Consider the following 25,156-nt stretch of genomic DNA (forward strand, 5'->3'; position numbering starts at 1 on the left):
TGCAAGAGTAGAAATGTGCTGAACTATGTTTTTGTAGGGTAGAAAAAACGTGATCTCAGTTTGCTTTAGTGGACTCATCTTACTGCAGTTGCCTTGCAAAAAACTCACTCTTTTCTTAGAAATTCTTTAAGAGTTTCTGACTGGCAATTTTGCGCCACATTTTGTTCCTACTTGAAATGCTTTGTATGCAGACTGTAATATGTTCTGTATTAATGCTAATTTTCCTATTTTTTTCAATTCTGTAACCTGATTGATATTTTACTAATGAATAAAGAATCAGAAAAAACTTCACTTTTAATTTAGAAAATAAAACCCTTCAAAATACTCACCAACTCTCTTCATTGGCTTAAATGATCGTATTTTGATTTTTCACGTTTATGTAAAGTCTCCTGAAGGTAATATACAGTGTCAAGGGCCCAACACCTTTTCAGCGGTAAATAGAATTAGATGAGGTTTTGTATTGAGAAATTACCATGAAATTACCGCTGGATCACTAGCCTGTCCTACATCTCTTCTCTTTTACTAATAGCCTCCTTCTTTTTCTTATTCCTGGGCAGTAACATCTTGTACTCTACGTCATTCGTCCTGAACCTAATTCCTAACAGTAATTCACCACTAATTGTACTTTTTCTTCATTATACTAACATTTAAATCCTAAGTCACAGGCCCATCATACCTTTCATTACCACTTACTTTCCTCTGACCAGAAGAATTCATAGCCTATAACTCAGAGGCTTCCATTGCCATACGCAAACCCTTCCTCCATCATCCGTTCAATGGCTACTTTTGAAAGCTGTGACACTCATAGTGTATATGGTGTGCACACTGACCACAATTTCCCTTATATTTAAGTTGATGCATTGTGGCTTCATTCCGATTAGACATAAGCTCTGGCATTGGTAGCACCAGGGTACGTTAAGGCAAGAAGTTAGACAACTGATCAAAAATGTACGCCCGACAAAAAGAATGCTGCTTTTGCTGAGTGTCTAGTTTCTTTGCATGTAGTTCAAGCAAGACCAGTTGATGTTGCACCTTTGTGGGTGGCTGATGCACTTAGAGGTTCGGCTAAGAACATGCTAGACAGATGTTAGCATAGTGTAAATGAGGGACTGACCTTCCCATTATTATCACACCTTCTTCCTTCTTGCACCCATTGGTGTCACATCCGCTCCAGTGGTCCGTTGCTATTTTCCCCACAATCAGGAGTCCCCCACGGTTTTGCTGGTGCAGCAGCACTTATGACATCTATTTTGTTGCTTTTCTAATTTTCTTGTTCACTGTTGATGTACAATGTGGTAGCAGCATGCTTGCCATTTAGCTCATTCCTCTACCTTTTCCAGCTCATGTCCCTAAAAAGTGAGCTTTAGTAGTACTGTTTATTCCATTTCATCCCACCTCCCGTCCCACTCATGTCTCTAGGTGCACCATGTTTCTACCTATTACTTTACACTTACATCCCTGTTTGGGGTCCCTGGTGGCCACATCATGTTTGCATCTATTTTGTTGGCTTTGTTCTCTATCCTGCAGGTGACTGGCGCAGAAGCGCTTCCATCATTAGCCTTATTTCCCCATTTTTCACCAGACTAGTATTGAAACAAAGACAATTTATTTGTGAAATCATTGAAACACTGGTTTCTGACCAGACTTTCGATGTACAAATAAATGACTGTTCAATGGTGAAATTTGAACCATTAACCTTCAGACTGGGAGTCCAATTGGCCACTAGTGACCCTCTATTAATTTGAGCACTACACTGCCACATCACTTAGGGGCCAATTTAGATTTTGGTGGACAGAGTTCAGTCCGTGAGGTTGACGGAGGACATTGCTTCCACTAGTCGGACAGACTACGTTCCATTAAATTTAAGGATGATCTACGACCCAGCTGTCATCACTGTACTAGAAGAAGCCACCGTTGTGGCAGTTCCCTTCAAGGTGAAAAACCTTTGGCGACAGCCACCATCGGTTTTAGAGGTCAGCCATTAAACGCTTGAAATTATTTTTATTTTAAATTTTTTTTAAACAAACTCCCCACTTTGCTATGTGAATTTTCTCTCCGGGTCTGGAGTTTATTATTTTCTTTCTGTCCTTCAATGCAGATTTTTATTGGTGGTGAGGGACAGGGAAAAAGGAAGTCACACCATCCTCCCCAAATGCGGCTAGTGGTGTAATACTCTTCCTTAAACCGCCCCTATTACATTTAGGACTCAGTTTATGGAAAGCTTACAGCTGCCTGCCTCTAAATGAGGCTGGTGAACTGAGACTTTGGCGGACGAGGTGGTCCGTCATGTTTGTGTTAGAGTACTCTGTCATCCAAACTCTGAATCAGCACCGTAGTCACTTTGGCACCTTGAAATTGTTAGATGTAATGTAAAGACTGTGCATGGCAACAAGTTCATTAAATGTATTCTGATTGGTTTGATTGTATTGTCCTCTCTTATTATTTGAAATTGTGTTGAACTTTACTTTTTTGAGTGCTGTTGACTGTCCTCACACTTTCTTTACAAAGGCTTTTCATTGTGCAATTATTCATAAATGATAGATTCATTTTCATTTACTGAATGCGTAGGAACAAGTATTTTTCTTGTACGTGGTGTAAAGAGGCCATGCCATGGCAGTTTGTTGGCAGTTTTTGCTGTGTTTCATAACCTAATAACCCCCCAAAGCTGCAGTTTGCACTTGAAACACAAAAAAATCTTTGGGCCTGATGCAGGGAAGATGTGTATTCTCCCGGTGCGTCAGGACTATTATACAGTTTTACTTCCCTGGACTCCTTGTGCCAGAAGGCTAGTATCCGATAGCATGAGCCATCAATGCATTGAACTGGTGCCCCTATAGCAGATTGGCCACAGGGTCATAGGTTTCCGATTATATAGCCAGGCTGGCTCTACCACTAGAAACGTAGTGGTTAACGCCATTAAGGGAGATGAGACTACACACGTTTAGCTCAGTGCGAGCTCTAACAATTCACAATGGGGCTTCTGGTACACTAAACTATCAAACACCCCCATTGAGTCATCTAGGCAGAGGTAAGCTGAGGTTTCTGAAATAGTTGGCCATTGTTGCTGTGCCTTTAAATAACTGAATTAACCTGAAATTCTTAATTTCATGAGTAAAAAGAGTGAAAAGTATTATAAATGTGAATGAAATAAAAAGGATGTAATATAATTTGGAAAATCCCAAACCTGTACTACGTATGGCTCTTCAAAGGCGTGGACCATTTTTTTATTGGCAGTCGATACTGTCCCAAATTTGTAATGACAACTATTCTCATTTGAGGCATTCTTTAGTCAACACAAGTGACAGACGTTCCCTAGTCATTCCAGACAATATACTGACTGTTTACTTGTCAGCTATAATAACTTTGAAACCTGTTTGCACAGACATAATATAATAAGATGTCTAACAATAAGGTAAATAACATCTGACGACCACAGTGAAAATGGTTTGAACAGTTAATGGTGACAAACCACACGTTTCAGAGGCTGATTTTTAAATCTAATAATGTAATACTTTTCCTGGTTTTAAGTGGACACCAGAGAACCCCAAATACCTTTTCCCTACACCTCCCTCAGGCCTGTCTTTATGGCTTTCATCTTTGAAGATAATTAGGTAGATTTATTTAGGGATACATTGTCATTTTTCTTATTGATGTATTTACTGTTTTTGATAATGTTCATTTTGAATACTGCTCCTATTTTTCAGTTACACTGGAGCCAAAAACTGAGAGTATATGCATATATCTGTCGAGCTTTAATAAAACCAAAAAATTGCACATTTGGCAATCAAAGTTATTACTTGGTTGAAGCCAATTAACTTGGGTTTGCAATGTTTTTTCTTTTTTCTCTCTGTCACTCACAGGTGTGAGTGGCTCGCGCTCAGATTGGAATAGTAGACTATTGCATGCTGATGTAGAATGACAAGCACTTTGGTAAGTATTGAGTGCATTCTTCATAATATTTTTCATTTCAAATTTGAGCATTGTAACATATTTTTCTTTTCTATTTTGCAACCGATGACAGTACTCTGATGTGAGCTCCAATGAAGAAGTTTATTCAGTGGAATTGAATTAAACAAGTGCAAATGGATATCAGCAAATGGAAGAAAGATAAGAAATACATATCACATAGCAACTAAAGAATTACTTGACAGTAGTGAGAAACACTGTTATGTGTCATGTATGTTCTGCATTGAATGTCACAACATCCTTCTGAAGATGTTCCAGTGTCGATAGACATGCTCTGAACATTTTGCTGCTCTAATGAATATGCTGTAGTCGAATTAAACTGAAACATTTGTCAATTTAATTGTCCTGAACTACCACAATTCATTTTATTTTACATTTTGAAGATGATCTGTCCAAACAAAAAGTATGCCAATGAAAACAAGTGCCGAGGTATAGCCGTGCCTTCAATGAAAGGTCAAGGCTACTTGGATTATACACTAGATGAACATCCCACCAAGGCTTTTGAAAGAATGGATGAACTGCGGAAAAACAATGAACTTTGTGATGCACGTCTACGTGTAAACCACTGTGGCCATGAAGAGACCTTTCAAATCCATAAACTTGTTCTTGCCTCCTGTAGTCCTTATTTCAAAGCTATGTTTACAAATAACTTTCGTGAGTGCCATGCTGAAGAGATCACCATTAAAGACGTGTCTCCAAGGGTGATGCAAAAGCTCATAGAATTTGCCTACACGTCAAGGATAACTGTTGGCGAAAAGTGTGTTTTACATGTGCTCCTCGCAGCTACACGGTATCAGATGGATGATATTACAAAGGCTTGCTGTGACTTTCTTGTTAAGCACCTGGACGCCAGCAATGTCATTGGAATTCTGAAGTTTGCCGAGCAGATTGGATGCATGGACTTGTTCAAGAAAGGGAAGGAATATGTTAACATGCATTTCAGTGAGGTAAACCTTTCTAATACAAATTTCAAAATCGCTTCCCTTTTAAAAATGCAATTTAGTTAAGATTGTGTTGGCAAGAATTATTTAGTTTATGTACATCATGATGCTGCTTCATCTGTTAAGGTGCATTTGTTAACTAGAAGGATCATTCAGAACTGATAATTAATTGAAAAGATAAGCTTTTTTGCTCTCGCTGAAAGGTGAACGGTTCTACAGTGTAGAAACTAAGGCACAATTGGCCCTTTCCCATTAAGCCCTGTTGAATTCAGTGCAGACCATGTAAATGCCTGTAAATGGATGTTTGAGTTATACAAAAAGGAAGAGCAAACTTATTGATTGTTCTTGTTTTCTATTGTTAAACACAATTGGCCAACTGACCATTGGTGTATCAGAATATATATCATCCTGTCATTTAGGCAGTTAAAAAACAAAAAGTAATCACCTAGGTAAATAACCACAATCTGCAAATGTGTAAAACAATATTTATATATCAACGAAGGGTATACATTATGAATAAAGGCAAAAGGAATTTGAAATTAATTTTAAAAGCCGACTTTAAGGCTTATTACAAGTATATCGATGAGCATGTAGAAGGTTTCAGCTTCCTCTCAGGAATGCTGGAAGTTGCTTGACCACGACCACACCCAATTAGAATGCATTCTGTCTGTTGGTCCCAGACAGAAAACAGATTCTTGTAGCAAACTGTTAAATATTTTTATTGATTTTGAGATTAGCAAAACACTCATAATATAACACAACTCATTTTGCTACTGGGTCCGTCTGTCCCCATACTCTCAACAGCACAAGCCTAGGTTGAAGGTCCAGTGGTACACCCGTTGCTTTCTCAAGTGTTCCCCTCACTGCTTCCAAAACAAAACCCAAGCACGGGACAGCTTTGGAGTGTGTGATAAAAGGTGCCCTCCTGTCCACACTCTTTAAGGTAGTGTGCATCTGCAACCCTGGCTATTCTGTGGAGTATACCCTGTGTACAATTTTAACTTGAATCAAATCTAGTCGGCCGTGATGGCCACCTCCACTGGAAATATTAGTGTCTCTTGCCAGTCTTCCTCATCTAGTTCACCACAGTCACGAGACCACATATCAAATTATCCTAGATAGGGGGATCTATGTATTTCTCATTAATGTCCTATACATTAATTAAATCAATTTTTTCCTGACTCGTAGATCCAACAGTCTCATTTCTAGCGGTGCGTCTTCTTGCGTTTCCTCATTGGGAGACACACTTTTATTCAGAGCAGTACTCAGTTCAGCATACTTTAGCCACTGTGTATGGGATATCTGGTTTTCAGATTGTAGGTGGGCAGAGGGTACCACCCCATTGGCTTCCCATACATCCACAAGGGTCGATATACCAATACTGTCCCACCTCTGGAATCCAGTCAGAGTTACCACCTGTCGAGTCTGGACCCTTCCCACAATGGTGTTATTGTGGTCAATCTATTCCCCCACCCCATCTCCTTGGTCAGTTTCCTCCAGGCAAGTACCACCATTTCTGTGGCTGGGCTTTCAGCAGATCCCAGTTTGCCACCCTACAGCAAGTGTAAATAGCTCTAAGCTAAAGTAATGAGCCCAAAAAATATAGGGTCGCCCTTTGGCTTTGAACCAATGCAGGCATTTATTAACTAGCACACCCCCGCTCCCTCTCTTAATTAATTTGGGACACCTTTGTGATTTGGTTTTCTGCATCACTAACTATTATTTACATTTCCAAGTAATTAAATCTTGTTCATTGAGGCTTTTATACTCAGGATGCAGTCTTCAGAAGGTTTTAGTGATTTGCTCAACTCTTTGCTCTGGTTCTTTCCCTTTGGCTCTGGTTGTTTCCCCGATTTGACCTCTTTCAGTAAAGAAGTTTTAGATGATCCAATGATACATTCTGTTTTTTGGGTAGAAGAGTCAAGTGCATTTTCTTGTGCAAGGTCTTAGTGGTAGGTATGTGTCCAATCTTGGCAGCCCTAAAGACAAAGATCTTAATCATTTGCCTCATAGCTTTGGAATACAATACAGAAGTTCCAGGTAAGGGTTTATCCAAGTGGGCATTGAATTAATCACTGGAATCTAAGTGTGCCTACTTCTGACTTTCTCCAAGGCTTTATTCTGTAGCCCCTCAGTCAGTATGCACTGAGGCAATATATTATAAAGCAGCCTTCCTGGTGGAGTTTGGATAAACAGTAAAGTAGGAAATCTCATTTTCTGAAGACTCTTAGGGTTTGTATTGCTCTTTTTCCGTTTTTGTAGGCTCCTTAATGCTCTTCACTTGTGACTCAAAGTTGTGTCATTTGGACTACTCCTGACCTTAAGTCCACCACCCCCCTGCAATTCTTGTGGGCCTCTTAGGTCCCCTGAGAGACAGGATGTGAGAGAAATGAGCTTGATGGATAGTGGGTCCGAGCCTGGCATCGGTAGCGGTGACTTTTTAACAATTTAGACAGGGTATGAGAGGGGGAGTTAAGCATAGATCATTATCCATAGTCTGTGAAGCTCAAAAACTGTGGTTTTGCTCCTCTTAAACTCAAAGTAAAACCACTGAAGGCTATTGATATCAGAGGTTTCAAATAAGTTCAGAGGCTTCTATTTCTTGTACTTCTGACAGACCGTTTGTTTTCAACCTCCTCCTCCTTCTTCTTGAGCAGCTGTCCAGAATTGTTTGGATTGACCTTAGGTGAAATGAAGTATGTGCTTGCCGTTCAATTTTATCCATTTGCTCCAGGACAGGGTCTCGGGAAGGGGGATTTAATGAAGGGAATGTGATGATTGGATCTGAGAGGCTGCTATGAACAGGTTTTGGCGTTCGAAAGCCTGTGATTGGCAAATAGTGATGTTTTTCATTTATCATATCATTTCTCTGTTTTGTTCCTTCAGCCAGTTCATTCTACTGACTTGGCGCAACTCTGGAATGCAATTTTTAATGCAAGCTCCAGTTACAAAACATGTCCATGTCGGGCCGACCCTCAACATGGGATTTGTTTGGTGGCGGTACTCCATGAAAACAGTTAAAGGTGTCCTGCTCTAGACCTAGTAAACGTTTGCAAATGGTGAGATGGGTTTTGGGTGAGAAGCTTCAAACTCATTTTTTTCTACAATGGTAGCCACAGCAGTAAATGAAAGGAGGCTGGTCGGCAAAATTTTTCCTCCGAACCTTTCCCAACAATGTCTGTAGAAATGCTGATGGAACATGGAAATAAAAGGCTACGGTAGTGTGTAATGTCCTCCTACAGTCTGTGCTGGTGAGACAGAAACTGACACCACTGCACACAAGAGTGCTCGCCCCGCTGACATAAAATGTAACTCAAGGACCAGCAGATCCTCTACCTCGCTTGGGTGCTTGTGGCATGCCCAATAGCCAATGCATTACATTTAACACATTGTTCAACAAGGATCTATGAATACCACAATGTATGGTAGATAAATGCTTAGTCCATTGTACCCTTGTCATAAGACCAGAGACCCTTTTTGTTGTTCACTGAAATCTTTTTTTGGATATAGTCATGCATTTCAAGATAATGTGGTCCTGGTTAACAAAAAATGCATAAATCAAAAATTGGGGCATTGCGCAGTTACGTATGCACAGATTTAGGCATTTCAGGAATTAACAAAGGTTTCCCACTGTATACTGTGAAACTAGTACAATCGCTGGTCTCCAGGCTTAATCCTTCGTAGAATTGTTTGCATAATACAGTTTTCCATTCTTATATCCCCATGCCCTAGTGCAATAGCACAATATATTTTACTGTTCTAAGAGAAACCTCTTACCCTACACATTTTTCGGGTGTAAAATGCCCCTTACCTTGTTAAAAAGGGATTTACTTGTGCCCTTGACAGAAGTAAATCTTTCATTACATGTATGGTCGGAGAGCAGTTTGTGAACACCAACAAACTCAAGTTTGTGCGCATTCTCATTAGTAAAGGTCAACCTTTTCCTGGAATCCTCATTCCAACACACCTTGAGCAAATTATGTTTTGTCTTTACAATCCACCCCGTTAGAGTCTGTCACCATAGCTGCTGAGGACATAGAATTGTTCCATTCTGTCACTTCAATCAGATCTGTTTACTCAGTAAAATTGAATTTGAAATAATTTACTTATTAAGTCAATGGGTTGTCTTCTGTTTTATTAATCTGTGTTGTTGATCTGTTCACTCTTGCTGTGCTAATGCACTGGCATGTATCTTTTAGTGACTGATAGAATTCCTTGAAACTGAATGTGTATGTTGGTTTATTATGCAACCAAAATATAAAATTGAAGTTTGTAAGTAAAGTAATCTCCCTTATTTCTAGGTGATTAAAGAAGAGGAGTTTTTGAACTTGACAAATTGTGAGCTAATAGAGTTGATCAGCCAAGAAAGCCTCAACGTACTCTGTGAATCGGAAATATACAATGCCTGCCTCAAATGGATCCAGTTCGACATGACCAACAGAGCTGAATACCTTCATGTTATTTTCAATGCAGTTCAGATCCATGCCTTGCCACCAAAGTTTATCAAGAGGCAACTTCAACAGTGCCCTATTCTTCACAAAGTTAACTCTTGTAGAGATTACCTCTCAAAGATTTTTCAAGCAATGGCCCTCCACAAACCACTTCCAAGTATTAGGTTGCGTGGTAACCCATGGATCTACGCTGCTGGTGGCTTCCTCCAGCATTCATTGGCCTCAATGGTAGCTTATAATCCCAGGACAGCTGAGTGGATAAAACTCACTGATATGCCATATCCACGAAGTGGACTTGGAGCATGTGTAGTTCATGGACTTTTCTATGCAGTGGGTGGTCGCAATAACTCTGCAAATGAAAATACAGACTCAAATGCTTTGGACTGTTTTAATCCCATGACGCAACAGTGGATGGCTCGAGCACCGCTCAATGTGCCCAGGAATCGAGTTGGTGTTGGAGTCATAGATGGTGCTATTTATGCTGTTGGAGGGTCCTCTGGGTCTGACCACCATAAAAGTGTTGAAAAGTAAGTGACGAATTTGCTCTCACTGTGGAGCTCCTTTTTTTGAAAATGAATTTATATAGAGCAATGAACGCCTAGGCTGAGAACGCTAATAGAAGTGAATTTAACATATATATATATATATATATATATACATAATGCATTTATATGTATGTATATATATAATGCATATATATGTATGTGTGTATATATATATATATATATATATATATATATATATATATATATATATATATATATATATATAATGTGTATATATAATATATTCCACCAAATGCTTTGGCTGCATTACGAAATTGAGGAAGATGTGTTTAAATAGTTTTTTTCCAACTATATAAAGAAGTAGTGTTACCTTTAGGTGTCATTTCAGTAAAGTCTAATCCTTCTTTAAAATAACGTAACTATAAACCTTATTCTAGGTAATTTTCAACTGTTTTTATCTGGCAATGCTGTCACATGGCCCATGGGGACATTGGCGTCTTCCCTAAGTTAGTATGAGCACGCTGTAGACTGTTCGTGGCTTTACACACGTTACTACATGAGTTTATTTTGCAAATGCTTCTTTCGATATTTTCACATGAGAATTCGCTGTTATGTTCACATGTTGCAGGTTCCTGGGATTAAGTCTGAACATTGTGGGCAAGGTCGGACAACAATGCCCCTTGTTGTTCTGTTCAGGGCCAGCACCTAGACAAAACATACAGATGTAGCTGTTGTTTGGGAATAGATACTTTGGTCTTATTGGGATGCACGGATGGGTAGCACACACTTGAGGAGGGACCTTTCCAAGGAGAAGAGCAAGACCGCACCTATGAAGTAGTCCGTAATCTATAGACTAGCGCAAAAATTAAGCAGAAAAAAGTCTGTTTCAGTTCAACTGTACAAACCATTACTTGGAATGATATAATTTCGCATTCCACTAATTCCAAATTGCCGCCTTCACGTGCGACCATTACAAGAGAAGTTACAAACAATGGTTACAGATTCAAGGCTAGTTCGATGACATCATTCGGATTACTCCGATCATGGTAACATCCATGAAATGGTGTGCACAGAGTGTAAACCTGTCCGAGGGGCTAATATTCCTTAAACAGATCTCCGATTTCGTAATAACAACAGACTTGTCCCTGGAGGGATGGGGCGCTCATCTCCTGGATTGGACAATCAGTGGAAAGTGGAATCACCTACAGAAGAAAATGCACATAAACTCGCTGGAACTCAGAGCCATAGCATTGGCCCTAATATCTTTTCTTTCCAGAATAGCAAAGTCATCAGTGCTAATCACACTGACACCACCAGCGTGCATTATAAAAACAAACAGGGAGGAACAAGTTCATCAGTCCTGTCACAACAGGCACAGGAAATTTGGAAATGGACTCTTGAGCACCAAATAACGCTCAAGGCAGAGCATGTGCCCGGAGCAAGCAACGTACTAGCAGACACGTTGAGCTGGATGAACACCAGCTGTCACGAATAGGAGCTCAAACAGCAAGCTTTTCTTGTTGTGGTGTCATGAAGCTAATGTTTATCCTATCTCCACACCTCTGGAACAACTTCTCCGTTATCTGCTAAAGTTGGCATATTCTGGATTGTGCCACTCTTCCATTAAAGTATACCTGGGAACAATCTCACGATTTAGAGGATCAGATGAATTACCGTCACTATGGTCTAGCAGAGTGAATAAGCAACTTCTCAAGGGCCTTTTTAGAGTGTTTCCTCCTATAAAGAAACCTCCTCCTACTTGGCATATTAATATAGTGCTGGTGCAATTGTTGAAGGCCCAGTTTGGGCTCATTCACAAGACAAACTTAAAATACCTGACATGGAAAACAGAGCTACTTGTAGCACTTTCATCAGCAATAAGGGTCAATGACATTTAAGCATTCACAATTAAAGAGCAATTCCTGGATTTCAGACAAAACAGTGTTGTGCTGAAGACCAATCCTAAATTTTTACCAAAGGTTCCTTTTGAGATTTCCATTTGAATGAACCCATAATACTGAGAACATTCTTTGCTAATCCCCAAAGTGTGGCAGAAAAATCTTTGCATACTTTGGACGTTAAGAGATGTATCAAGTTCTGCTTACACAGGACTAGACAACTCCGCAAGGCAGATCAATTGTTTGACGCTTATGGAAACCTATGAAAGAGATTCACAGTTTCCAAACAAAGCATAGCAACATGGATTTCAGCAGCTATCCAATTCTGTCACAAACAGGCTGGAAAACCATTGAAAAGCAAAGTAAAGGCACATTCTACCAGAGCTGTCTCTATGACCACAGCTGTCTTTGCCAGTGTGCGTATTCAGCAAATATGTTGAGCAGCGTCATGGTCCAACAGAGGCTCATTCACACAGCATTATTGCCTGGATTCCTCTGACAAAAGTGATGAGGATGTGGAACAAGCATTGTGGTACCATCTATTTCAATAAGGTGAGCCATAGATATATAAATGCATTTCTCACCATCCCCTATCTTACGATAATGTAATTATCTGCACGGGTTAACTACTAACTATTGTGATTCAAGCATGTGAATCAATTAAAAATCCAATACTCGAGAAAAAAAAAAGTTACTTACCTGTGACTGTAGTTCTCCAGTATTGGTATCTTTCATAGATTCACATGCGACCCACCCTACTCCCCTTAGTGGCCCCTCTTCTTTTCTAGGTTCCTATATCCCACTTGTGCTAGATTATCTGAGGAACTGAAGCCTCTGTGGTGATTGGCTGAACTTTGGTTCTTATTACTTAATGACGATAAGCTAACGAAGTGAATTTTTTCTTTTTTACATTCACACCTTTACCGCGTCGAACATTCGTCCGCGGTACGGGTGTTCGACGGAGTGGGCGGGGCTGCGTCGGCCAACGGTCGTGCGCAGCACCCAGCAGGTAGTTCACGCGTCGCACGGAGGGGGTTAACTGCTGTGTATATTATTGACTACTGCTTTCTGTGGGACTCCCACTTCAATGACGGGAAAGGATTCAAACATGTGAATCTATGAAAGATACCGATACTAGAGAAATACAGTAATAGATAAGAAACTCATTTTCCTTGTATTGATACACCGCACAAGGCTGCATATAGTTGACCACTGCCATCGGATGGTAGAGAGCACCATTCTGGCATTCTGCTGCTGCATAGTGGATCAATGAGATATACCTTTGCAGCAGATGATTGATCTCAAACTTGGAAGCACATATGTGCAGGTTGCTTCTAGATATCCTGAATGAGGCTAGCATGTGAAAGAGGCTTACAGTGCCTGCCAGCGTATCACGAAGGCATATTTATAGAGCTGGGCTGCTTGAAGGTTATGAGCGGTGTATGTTTATTGTTTAGAAGAATAAGAGCAAGTACCATTCAGTCTATAGAGCTCCAAATTCATCCCCCTTGTTTACACATTGGCCTTTTGTACTAACACGAACAAACTAAAAATGCTTGCTAATGGCACAATCAGTCATTTGTAGTAATTCAACAGGGAGAACAACAATGTATTCACTTACAAACATGATAGCTCCCATTGCTGGGTCCTGTAAAAAATAGCGGACATACATGGATTGAGTTCAACATCCACGTTATGGAGGAAATAAAGCTCCTGTCTCTCCCTGCAGCTGTCATGGGCCAAGTCGGTTTGTATCTTGGTTTCATACACACTTTTATGACCACATTCTCAGGAGCCCATTGGGTCTGTAGCAGTAGCATCAGTTTGTCAACTATACAGAAGAATGTCTGGTGCCCATTTCATTGCTAGTTCTGCTAGGAAATCCCATTGTATTGAGTGGTTCTCTTGTGTTTCATATGCACCTCTGAGGTTCTTTCCTCTGCTATTTGCTGAGGCTGGCTAAACGGCCTCAGCCACATGTGCCTTGTTCCAATAATGCCTTTCTTCCTTGCTGGGTGTATTACAGAGCCTCAAGCTAGCCTAGCTGTACAATAAAATAGTAATAATCTGATATATATAAATATTTTGAGTAAGCACACAGTCAGCTGGGGATGAAACCAACTATACGCTGCTAACTTCTAATCCCATTCCAGAAATGACCAGAGATATACATAATCGAATATCTGAATGGCACGAGAAAGGATTGCTTAGTCAAGACAAGAAGAACTTTTTAACAATAACCAATCCAGTGACACAAACAATATACTTTCTGCAAAAGATTCATAAAACCTTACATAAACCCCCGGCCCATCCTATAATTTCTAGTTGTGACTCCCTTTATGAAAACATAGCCTCCTATGTTGATCACTTCCTGGCACCAATTGTCCCGACGTTAAGTTCTTTTATCAAAGACAGTAGAATTTTGGAGAATTTTAATGGAAACCGAATAGCAATCTGACTATTTATTAGCAACAAATGTTGTTGTTTCGCTGTACACATCAATCAACCACAATAGAAGATTGTCAGCCATAGCATATTTCCTGTAACAAAGGCCAATTTGGGAGTTACAACACACGAACATGCTGATGAAAATGATCGAACTGTGCCTGGCTAATAATGTGTATCAGTTCAACAAGCAGATTTATTCCCAGAAGTGCGGTACTGCTATGGGAGTTTCCTTCTCTCCAAGCTATGCTAATCTCACCATGGGTTGGTGGGAGAAACACATAGCTCGGAGAGAAGTAAACGACCCATACACCGCCGATGTGGCATTATGGCTGCGCTTCATCGACGATCGCTTCCTATTGTGGAGGGGGTCAAAAGAAAAACTTGTGGATTACATAGCAGTGCTTAATCAAAATGACGTTGGCCTCAAGTTCACATACAATATACAACCAAGGGAGATTGAGTTTTTGGACACCAAAGTGTGTATAAAATCAAACAAAATACGTAAAGTTCGTAAAAAACATCGACCAATAGTCTTCTCCATGGAACGAGCTTACATCCGCAGTCTCTAAAGCAAAGTATTCCGTATGGAGAGTTTTTACGGAACTGAAAAGGAACTGCTCTGCGGCCCTGACTGGGAGCCCAAGCGACCGGGTGCTTCGGCCCGGCGCCGTCGGCGACTTCGGTACCGATGCCACAGGGCCCCACCGGATCCGGGTTGCCGCTGGTCGACCTTATGACCCCTCCGGAGTCGGCACCTAGGGTGTCATCCCTGGCGTTGTCCCCGCACAACGCCGTCCCTGGTCCACCCCTCGGTCCGGTTCCGGCCGAAGAGGAATTTTTAGAGGATCTGGGTCCATCTTTATCCCTGAATTTCAGGACATGGACGACAAAGGAGACTGGGGGGGGTCTGAGGACCCCCTGGCACGTGAGTGCCAGTCATATCCGGACTGGACACAGGAACTAGGGGAAGCCAGTGGCCTGGATACCTCCCCGGACACTAGTTTTGTCTCCCCTCCTACCATGGCTACGGAGGAGGGGGCTGCTTATAGTGTGGTGCTGATGAGGGCAGCCAAGGCCTTGGCTCTTGAGTTCCCCTTCGCAACAGTGAGGTCTAACATCCTCACAGAGGTCCTTAAACCGCAGGGAAGCTCCCCAGAGCCTCTACTGCCGTTTAATGAGGCGCTCAAGGACGTCCTGTTAGGCACTTGGTTCAGGCCCTCTAAAGGTCCCCCTGTAGATAGGAATGTCGCTAGGCGCCTCTGCCCAGCCAAAGGCGACCCTAGTTTCTTGTCCACCCACCCCACCCCCGAGAGCCTGGTTATCCAGGCCTCTACTTCTCAATCCGCATTCCCGACGGCACCACCAGATAGGGAATTCAAGAGGTATGAACAGTTCGTAAAGAAGATGCTCTCCTCCCTTGGTTTGGGGTTGCGGTCGTTCAACACTGCGTGCCTCTTGGGCCTCTTTGTGGGATACTGTTGAGGCCGTGCTACTTCATTGCCCGGGGGGAGCCCGAGTGAAACTCGCTCAAGCCCTCGCGGAGGGAAGAGACGCAGCGCGGAACTCTATACAATGTGGACTGGATACCACGGACTCGCTAGGAAGAGCAATTTCCACGTCTGTGGTGGTTCGCCGCAACGCCTGGCTGAGGTCCGCCAACTTTTCGGCCGATGTCCAAAACACCCTTATGGACATGCCGTTCGATGGCAGCCACCTCTTTGGTGGCAAGGCAGATCATGCGCTGGAACGCTTCAAGGACTGCAGGGCTACGGCCAAGTCATTGGGCCTGTCGGCCCGCATCCGCAATCTTCTGCCCAGCGCTCCTTTCGTGGCCACGGAAGGGGTGCTCCCACACGTCCTGCCAGCCACAGGCCGCAGACTAACATTCAGCGCGGTGGCGGACGTGGTTACCGTCGCGGCGGTAACCGGGGACAACGGCGCGGCCAGTCCACATCCACCCCCGCAGCATCCGCCTCAAAGCCTTCCTAGTCCGAGCTTTCAAGTCCATTTAACGCCAGTGGGGGGCAGGGTTTACCATCACCTCCTCCACTGGCGCACCATCACATCAGACAGGTGGGTGCTGCAAATCGTCCGAAGGGGCTACTCCCTCCCCTTCGATGCGACCCCTCCAGCCATGCCACCGCAGTACCACCACGTGTCGGGGGATCACTTGCAACCTCTGCAAGAGGAACTTTCGGCCCTCTTGGCCAAGGGGGCCATCGAGCACGTTCCTGGGCCAGAAGTAGGACGTGGTTGTTACTCCCGCTACTTTCTGGTTCCCAAGAAGGGCAAAGGGGGCCTACGCCCTATCTTGGACCTAATGAACGTCAACGGCTTCCTCCGGGAGGAGAAGTTCAAGATGCTGACTTTGGCTCCGGTCTTAGCTGCCCTGGACCCGGAAGACTGGTTGGTAGCGTTGGACTTGCAGGACCCATATTTTCACATCCCCGTCCTGCCGGCCTGCCGGCCCACCGGCGCTACCTGGGATTCACGGTAGGCCACGAGCACTTTCAGTTTACTGTGCTCCCCTTCGGCCTTACCAGCGCCCCACGGGTGTTCACAAAAGTGATGGCGGTGGTCGCAGCTCATCTGCGCAGGTTAGGGGTTTCGGTCTTCCCCTACCTCGACAACTGTTGTTGAAGGCGGGCTCACCCCAAACAGACGTCAGCAACCTCCAGACTACGGCCGACCTCCGGCACCGGCTGGGGCTCTCCATCAATGTGCCGAAGTCACACCTGTGTCCCTCTCAGAAGCTCCTCTTCATCTGAGCGGTTCTAGACTCGGCGCAGTTTCGGGTTTATCCTCCCGAACAGTGGGTTCAGGATATTCAGGCTCTGATTCTGATCTTTCAACCGTTATCCCGAGTCTCGGTCAGGTTGACGCTGCGGCTTCAAGGGCTGATGGCCTCCTGCATCCTTCTGGTGCATCACGCCCAGTGGCGGATGTGGGCTCTGCAGTGGGACCTGAAGCATCAGGGCAACTTGTCCGACCATGTCTTGATCTCGGAGGGCACTGCAAGACAGTTGCAGTGGTGGCTCACGGACCGCGATTGGGTCAGCGGCAGATTCCTCTCCCTACCCCAACCGGAGAACGTAGTTGTGATGGACGCGTCCCTCCAGGGCTGGGGGGGCCACATGGGAGAGGCAGAGATCAGAGGCCTCTGGTCTCCGGCGGAGTCCCGGCTCCACATCAACCTTCTGGAGCTGCGGGCGATCCGGCTTGCACTGAAGGCATTCCTCCCCTCTGTCCGGGGGAGTGTAGTGCAGGTGTTCACGGAAAACACAATTCGTTTATTTGTTACGGAACTCCAAAGGAGGTCCACAAAAATATACCATTACAATAAAAAAAGACATACTTTATAACAAATACAATTCTTAATAAATATCCAGGAATGTTTTAAAAAATTGAAACACCATGTGGTACTGCAACAAACAGGGCGGGGTGGGGTCGGGACCCTATGCCAGGAGGCAGGAGGCTCTGCGCCTCTGACAGGGGCTGGAACATCAGGGCGTGACCCTGGTGGTTCAACACCTGGCAGGTTCCCTGAACGCCAGGGCGGACAAACTCAGCCGTCAGTGTATGATGGATCACAAATTCACATCTGAACTCGGACGTGGCGCAAGGCCTCTTTCAGCAGTGGGGAGAGCCTTGGTTAGATCTATTTGCCACAGAAGAGAATGCGCAATGTCATCAGGTCTGCGCGTTGGAATTTCCAAGGCGGCACTCGCTCGGAGACGCTTTTCGTCGCGAGTGGAGCTGCGGTCTGTTGTACGCCTTTCCGCCTATACCACTTCTGCCTACAGTGCTGAAGAAGATCAGACGCGACCGGGCCCAAGCCATCCTCGTGGCTCCGGACTGGGCACGAAGATACTCGTATCCCGAGCTACTCAGCATGTCTGTCGATCCCCCGATTCACCTGCCTCTTCAGGAGGACCTTCTGTCGCAGCAGCAGGGGACGGTCCTCCACTCCAACCTGGCCAGTCTCCACTTACATGCGTGGAGATTGCGTGGCGGCAGATGAGGCCATTTGACTTGCCTCCTGAAGTCCGTAATGTGATTCTGGCAGCCAGGCGTCCCTCCACAAAATCGGTATACGCCTGCAGGTGGAACAAATTTGTGGCATGGTGCACAGCAAAGGCTGTGGATCCCCTTTCTGCCCCTCTTTCAGAGGTTCTCCTCTTTCCTCTTTCTCTTGCCCAGCAGGGCTCTGCTCTGGGCACTCTAAAGGGATACCTCTCTGCCATTTCCGCCTTCTTAAGGCTCCCTGATCAGCCCTCTTTGTTCAAGTCCCCAGTTGTAAATAGGTTTTTGAAGGGCATCACTCATATGTTCCCTCCTGTTTCTTTTGTGATGCCTCAGTGGGACTTGAACCTTGTTCTGACTTATCTGATATGCGCTCCCTTCAAGCCACTTCATAACTGTCCTCTTCGTCTCCTTACTCTTAAGACTGCATTCCTGGTTGCCATCACCTCTGCCAGGAGAGTGAGTGAGCTCCAGGCTCTTTCTTCTCAACCTCCTTTCCTTTCTGTCCATCTGGACAAAGTTGTGTTGCAGACGCAACCCTCTTTCCTGCCCAAGGTAGTCACAGCCTTCCACATCGGGCAGTCCATCACCTTGCCCACCTTCTTTCCGCCTCCGCATCCCTCGAAAAAGAGGAAGAGAGGCTCCACCGTCTGGACCTGAAACGTGCGCTCTAATTCTATCTGGACCGCACACGCCAGTTCCGGGTGGTTACGTGGGTGCTAAGAAGGGACAGGCGGTACACAAACGGAGCATTTCTCGATGGGTCGTCTTGCGTATCAAGGCTCGTTACTCTTTGGCTCCATAGGAGCCTCCTGTGGGGCTACGTTCCCATTCCACTCGGGCCACAGCGGCTACTACTGCCCTGGGTCGGGGAGTCCCGTTGCAGTACATCTGTCAGGCAGCTACGAGGGCCTTGCTTTTTTTTTTTTTTTTTAAACCTTTATTTATTGGAAGACAAGCAAAAGACATCAGTGCAGCACATACAAAGCATATTATGAGTCAGAGAACTACGCAATGCACTAGTATACATGGGAAGTTCAGGTGCCAAGCCCAAACGGGAGATAATGTGGGCTGGAGCGAGAGCATAACATCATCAAATGCACGAGGTGGAACATAGCAGTACAAAACATAGAAGTACATCAATAGCGTGGGTATCAACCGTGCATCTCTACAGAAAGAGCAGCACTAGGAGAGTGGGTGCGTATCCAGAGGACATCAGTCCCTGAGTCGAGGCAGTTCAAGCATCTCCACAGAAGAGCAGTCAATGCGGCCCCTCCCCCCACACAATGATTATACAGTGTAAGCCATGCACGGTAAGAAGCAGCAATACACAGAACCCCTCCCGGTCACTGCGTCATGTGGAGTGTCGTAGACCGAGGTGTGATCCCATCAAGCGAGTCCACATCAGCCCACACCAACCCGATCCTCACTGTCCGAATCAGAATCTTGTACAGCCCTGGTAAGTAGGTACACCTGTAGCGGGCTCCAATAGTCCCTAGGCCTACAGCGCACAGGCATCATTTCTGCGTATACATTAAATTGGTCTTGACAATAGATAACATCCTTCAGCCAGTCCTCGAATCGCGGTATCCTGCCCCGCCCCCAACAACAGGCAACTCGTCGTTTCGCTAACAGTAGTGTCACATCCACAAACCTGCGATAGGACGCCGGCACCTCCTTGGTATAACCTAGCAATAGGACCACAGGGTCGAACAGTACCCCATCCTCAGTCATGGCCCGAAGGGCGTCATGAACCTGCACCCAGTACTCTGAGATGGGCCCACATCCCCACGCCAAATGCAGGAAGTCGGCACCCGCCGCATGACATCGAGCACATCTATCGTCTTCCGCTAAACGGAACCTGAGTTTTCTAGCTGGAGTGTAGTAGAATCGGTGTATGAATTTATAGTGTATGATTTTTAAACGGCAGCTAGAGGAGATGTTGGCAGTCACCCCACAACAGTATGCCCACTGGTCATCAGAAATAGCTATTCCGAGCTCAACATTCCACTGCTCTCGCGCCCGACTAGGCGATGTCACCCTTTGTTTCCTGATGGCACCGTACAATTTAGACACCAAATGCCGCCCATCCGAGAGTAACAGCACATGGAGTGGTAACGCCACGCCCGGCTCCTTAGGGTATTCAGGCAGCAGTGACCGCAGGCCTTGCCGCAACCGGATATAATAGAACATTTCCAGTGGGGAGTATTCCCCACCCCCAAAAAATTGCTCAAGTGTACGAAAAGTGCCCCCACGAAAAAGGTCCCCCCAAGTAAGTATCGCAAGACGCTTGCACATTCGTTGGAATCCCGTCTCCCGCAACAAGGACAAGTCAGGGTGGTGCACCAAGGGCAGTGCAGGTGAGTAAAGAAATGCAAGATCCAACGTCTTCGCAACACGCCTCCAGGCATCCACCGTACACGTCACCGTCGTCTGGTGAGTGTCCACTTCCTCAACCCGCCCCAGCAACATGCCCTCCAATGGAAGAGGATGAGCAACCCACTGTTCTGCAGCTACCTGAGGCATAAACGGCGTGGGGTGTATCCAGTGATACGCATAGTGCGCCTGGGCGCTAACATAATAAAGTTCAAACTCTGGGACGTCAAAGCCCCCATCGACATACGGCAGCGTCAACGTAGACCACGCCACTCGTGCCTGTTTGCCCCCCCAGAACAATGGAATCAGCTCCGAACGGAGACGCTTGAAAAAAAACGCCCCAGGGTAGTATGGAATGTTTTGAAACAAGTAAAGGAAGCGGGGTAACATAACCATTTTTATCAGAGACGCTCTACCCGCCATGGAAAGAGGCAACGATATCCATCTAGTAATGCTATCCGCCAGTTTAGTTATAGCGACACCATAATTCAGCCTGATCGTTTCCTCCTTATGCAAGGCCACAATAATACCAAGATAACGTAGCTCCGAATCACACCATTCCAGGGGGTAGTCAAGTGGGAAGCGGTGAACTGCTGCAGTGAGCGGAAAGAGCTGGGATTTCTGCCAGTTGATATGCACCCCAGAGATACCGCCGAGGGCAATAAACTCACGCAGTATCGCGTTAAGGTTCAATAGCGGATCTTTTACATAAAGGGTAACGTCGTCCGCATACAGAGATATCCCAATTTGACGCTGGAAACAATTAAACGCACTCCCCTGGTGAAATTGGCGGACCCTACATGCAAGAGGCTCTACTGCGATGGCAAACAGGAGAGGAGAAAGAGGACAGCCCTGACGGGTCCCCCTCGTGATAGGAAAAGGGGAGGACAGCACACCATTCACAATAACCCTGGCTACCGGATCGGTATACAGCAACTTGACCCAGGAGATAAAAATCCGCGGAAAGCCCATTCTGCACAAAACATCCACCAAGTAACCCCACTCAACTGAGTCAAACGCCTTAGTGGCATCCAAAAATATAGCAGCTACCGGGATCTCGGGCGCTATTGTCGGAATCAAGGAGAACAACGTACGAAGATTATGAGAAGTGGCCCGGCCAGGCACAAAACCCGACTGGTCAGGTAAAACTATAACGGGCATAAGCTCAGAAAGCCGAGTCGCCAATACCTTGGCCAATATTTTGACATCACAGTTGAGCAATGAAAGAGGCCTATAGGACCCTACATCCAGGGGATCTTTCCCAGGTTTGAGCAATGAAGTGATAGCAACTTCCCTCAGAGACCCTGGCAATCTCCCCACCTCCAGGGATTCTTCGAAAACCTCCCGAAGCACCGGAGCCATAATGTCCACGTAACATTTATAAAATTCGGCGGGGAGCCCATCCAGTCCTGTGGCCTTCCCATTATTAAGGGACATAATGGCACTTCTGATTTCGTCCACCTCAAGGGGCCTACCCAGAAACGCCCTATGATCGTCGGATAGCCAACAGAGCGCCAAATCATCCAGAAACCCCCCATACCTCACATCTCCTGATTGCTGCGTGGTGTATAAGTGTGTGTAATGATGTATAAACGCGTCTTGTATGTCTTTCGTGTCACTACAGCGGGTGCCATCCGGCAAGACCAATTCCAACACATCGGAGCTATGCCTCTGATGCCTCGTAAGTGCAGCAAGCACCTTCCCCGGCCTCTCACCTTCACAGTACCTCCTCGCTGTCCAATATTTCCCCCTATGTTTTGCCTCTCGTGCTGCCTCTTCCTCGTAGTCTGAGAGTTTACCCCGAAACTGAAGCATGAGGTCAGGAGCAGGGCCATCAAGCATCCCACGCTCCAATTGTCGTAGATCAGCCTCTAAGCTCGCAAGGGTACGAACAATAGTCCTGAGTACCCCACAGTTCTTGGAGATCGTGACCCCACGGATTGTAACTTTAAATGCCTCCCATATCACTTCCACACTGTCTACAGATCCCCTGTTCCTCAGGAAGAATGCCTCCACTTCCTCGCCGAGCTCCGTCTTAAAAGTGGGATCTAGCAGGGCAGATGGAAAGAGTCTCCAAGGTGGTCGCGGCCTGTGCAGGCCAGGCACCGATAACACAACCCTAACTGGACAGTGGTCTGAGTACGTCCTGGGGAGGTGCGCCACACTAAGTAGCCCCGCCACAAGTCTCCTGGAAAGGAAGATATAGTCCAGTCTCGCCCAGGTACTGGCCTGTGCCGTGAAATGTGTGCCCTCCCTCCCCGTGGGGTGTAGATATCGCCAACTATCAATCAAGCCTTCCTCCTCGTACAATGCTCCGCAAGACATCCCTGGCCTGGATATTGTACTGAGAGCTACCTTCTGGCCTATCCTCGACAGCCCGTAGTGCCAAGTTAAAATCCCCACCCCATACAATATGTGAGGCATTTACTTCAAGAATATGGCCCCACAGTGTAAGGAAAAAAGCAGGGGAATCAACATTCGGTGCATAACAATTCACAAAAAGCACAGTAATCTGCCCAATCCTCCCCCACAACAGCACATATCTCCCATCTGCGTCCGTTCGCGACCCCAGCTCCTGGAACGTGAGTGATTTCCTGATCAGTATAACAACCCCACGTGCGTAGGAGTACGATGAAAATTTCCTCACTGAGGCCCACCTCCCACCGAACGCATGTGCAGTTGACTGGCGCAAATGCGTCTCCTGCCGTAATGCTACCTGTATGGAATGCCGATCAAGATATTGCAGCACATTACGACATTTCCTGGCATCATTCAGTCCACGTACATTCCAAGACAAAATCGATATCTTATCAAGCATCACATCTGACATCACACCCAAAAAATGTACGACAGTGACCGTTGAAACCATGCATTAGGCGCAGTTCCCAATTCCATGCAGCAATTTTTTACTGCTACATACATCATACACCCCGCGCGCCACACCTCACATCCATCTATGCCGTCTTCCATCCAGTGCAACAAACCCCCCCCCTCCCCAACACAGAAACAAACAGCCGTGCAACAAGCACGTATCACATCCAAAAACCCACGCGCACCAAGTACGTACTCCTGGCGAAAGAGAACCTGCCAGGGCATTCCCCCCCCCCCCCCTCCACCCACCTGACCAACCCCAACCTGTCAGGACCCCCTGCCACCCCCCCTCCCCACACTCCAGTCATCCATCCAGCATACAGAAAACCAGTAGTGCAAGAAAACTTAACAGTGGTGGGGTATTCCCGTTGGAGTGCCCACCAGAGGTGCACATAACCACTCTCTCACACCTCGCCGACCCCCCAGCCGCAAGCTGAGGATACGACTCATTATAAAGGGGGGGTAGAACCCAAGCGGTCACGGGGACCTGGGCGTCAAGTAGTAAATGTATAGAAGGGTCCCCGTGGAAGGGAAATTCTTTCTGCACAAACAATAAAAAAAAATTTTAAACAAGAACTGAGATGGTACTCAAAGGACAGGGATGTTGTCATTTATTCAACAACAACATGTTTAACAATTTAAAGCGATATTTGTAATCATTTATAGATGAAAACGAGAAATCGAAAAATTTGAAAGGGCCCCAAGGGGGGGGAAAAGAGGGATGTGCTCAAAGGTTGTGTGAAGGGTTATAAAGATAGTACACAGATTTAAACATACTTTACATATACACAATCAACAAGGAATTGCAAATTATTCCAAAAAACCAAAACGGCCTACATCAATTAAGGCAAATGTTGGGCAAATTTAACAAAAAGGTGGGGCATTCCACGGTCACGTGTACAATTCAATCGAGTACTGGAAATGTGCCGGATGTCCCAAGGTAAAGAGGTGTCGACGTTTCGACCCCTATTTCTAGGATCAATTTATTCCTTTGCCGGGGTCTTCATCAGGACCGTTGTAGAAGGGAAAGGGACGAGGAGGGGCCGTCCTATCTGAAAAATGAAAACCCGTGTCAGGGGATGGAGTATCAATTAATAAAAACCTAAACAGTCGTTAGTACTGTGCACCAGGGAGGTGACATTAGTTAAAAGCAAAATGAAAGCCATGGAGTCCGGGTCGTGAGACCTCTAGACAAGGGGACCAGAAGCTGAATATGCGATTAATCCATAAACACGCTTGTGAAATTAATTATAACAATACATCAGGGGCACATTAGCCAGGACATAGAGGTGTCCGCTCGGAATGGGGAACCCATTAGCAGTACTTTTAGTGATACAGGCTTCAGGTGAGCTCTAGATCACATGCGGGCGTTTAAACAGAGGGGGTTCTAAATGCGTATTGTAGTGCAAGGGCACGGTAACTAAATAAAGAGAGCTGTAAGCAATTACCTGTGGTAGAATAAGACACACTCTGGAAAATTCAAATGTGTGGGCTGCCTGTTTCAGACAAATATGCTGCTGGGCACGTCTTAAATAAAGCGTCTAAGTAAAACATGAAGTTCGCATTAGTCAGAGTAAACACAAGGGGAACTTATTTGATTAGACCAGTTCAAAAAGGGAAAAGGGGTTACCTCAGTGTATAAGGCTGCACTGTTGCAGGGAGGCTTAGGCGCTGTG

At 45.3% G+C, this 25,156-nt stretch overlaps 1 protein-coding gene across 2 annotated transcripts in view; it reads left to right on the forward strand.

Annotated features, from left to right (window-relative positions):
• The window catches only part of LOC147673217 (kelch-like ECH-associated protein 1A), a 110,371-nt gene that overhangs the window by 12,081 nt on the left and 73,134 nt on the right, over positions 1-25,156 (forward strand). For both annotated transcript variants that reach the window (XM_086947012.1, XM_086947013.1), the window contains exons 2-4: positions 3,861-3,930; positions 4,022-4,913; positions 9,209-9,885. In XM_086947012.1, coding sequence (XP_086803138.1) covers positions 4,350-4,913; positions 9,209-9,885 — 1,241 coding nt within the window. In that variant the 5' untranslated portion in view covers positions 3,861-3,930; positions 4,022-4,349. The remainder of the gene's footprint in view (positions 1-3,860; positions 3,931-4,021; positions 4,914-9,208; positions 9,886-25,156) is intronic.

The sequence above is a fragment of the Lissotriton vulgaris genome, chromosome 12, assembly GCF_964263255.1.
Source record: "Lissotriton vulgaris chromosome 12, aLisVul1.2, whole genome shotgun sequence".
Classification (NCBI taxonomy): Eukaryota; Metazoa; Chordata; class Amphibia; order Caudata; family Salamandridae; genus Lissotriton; species Lissotriton vulgaris.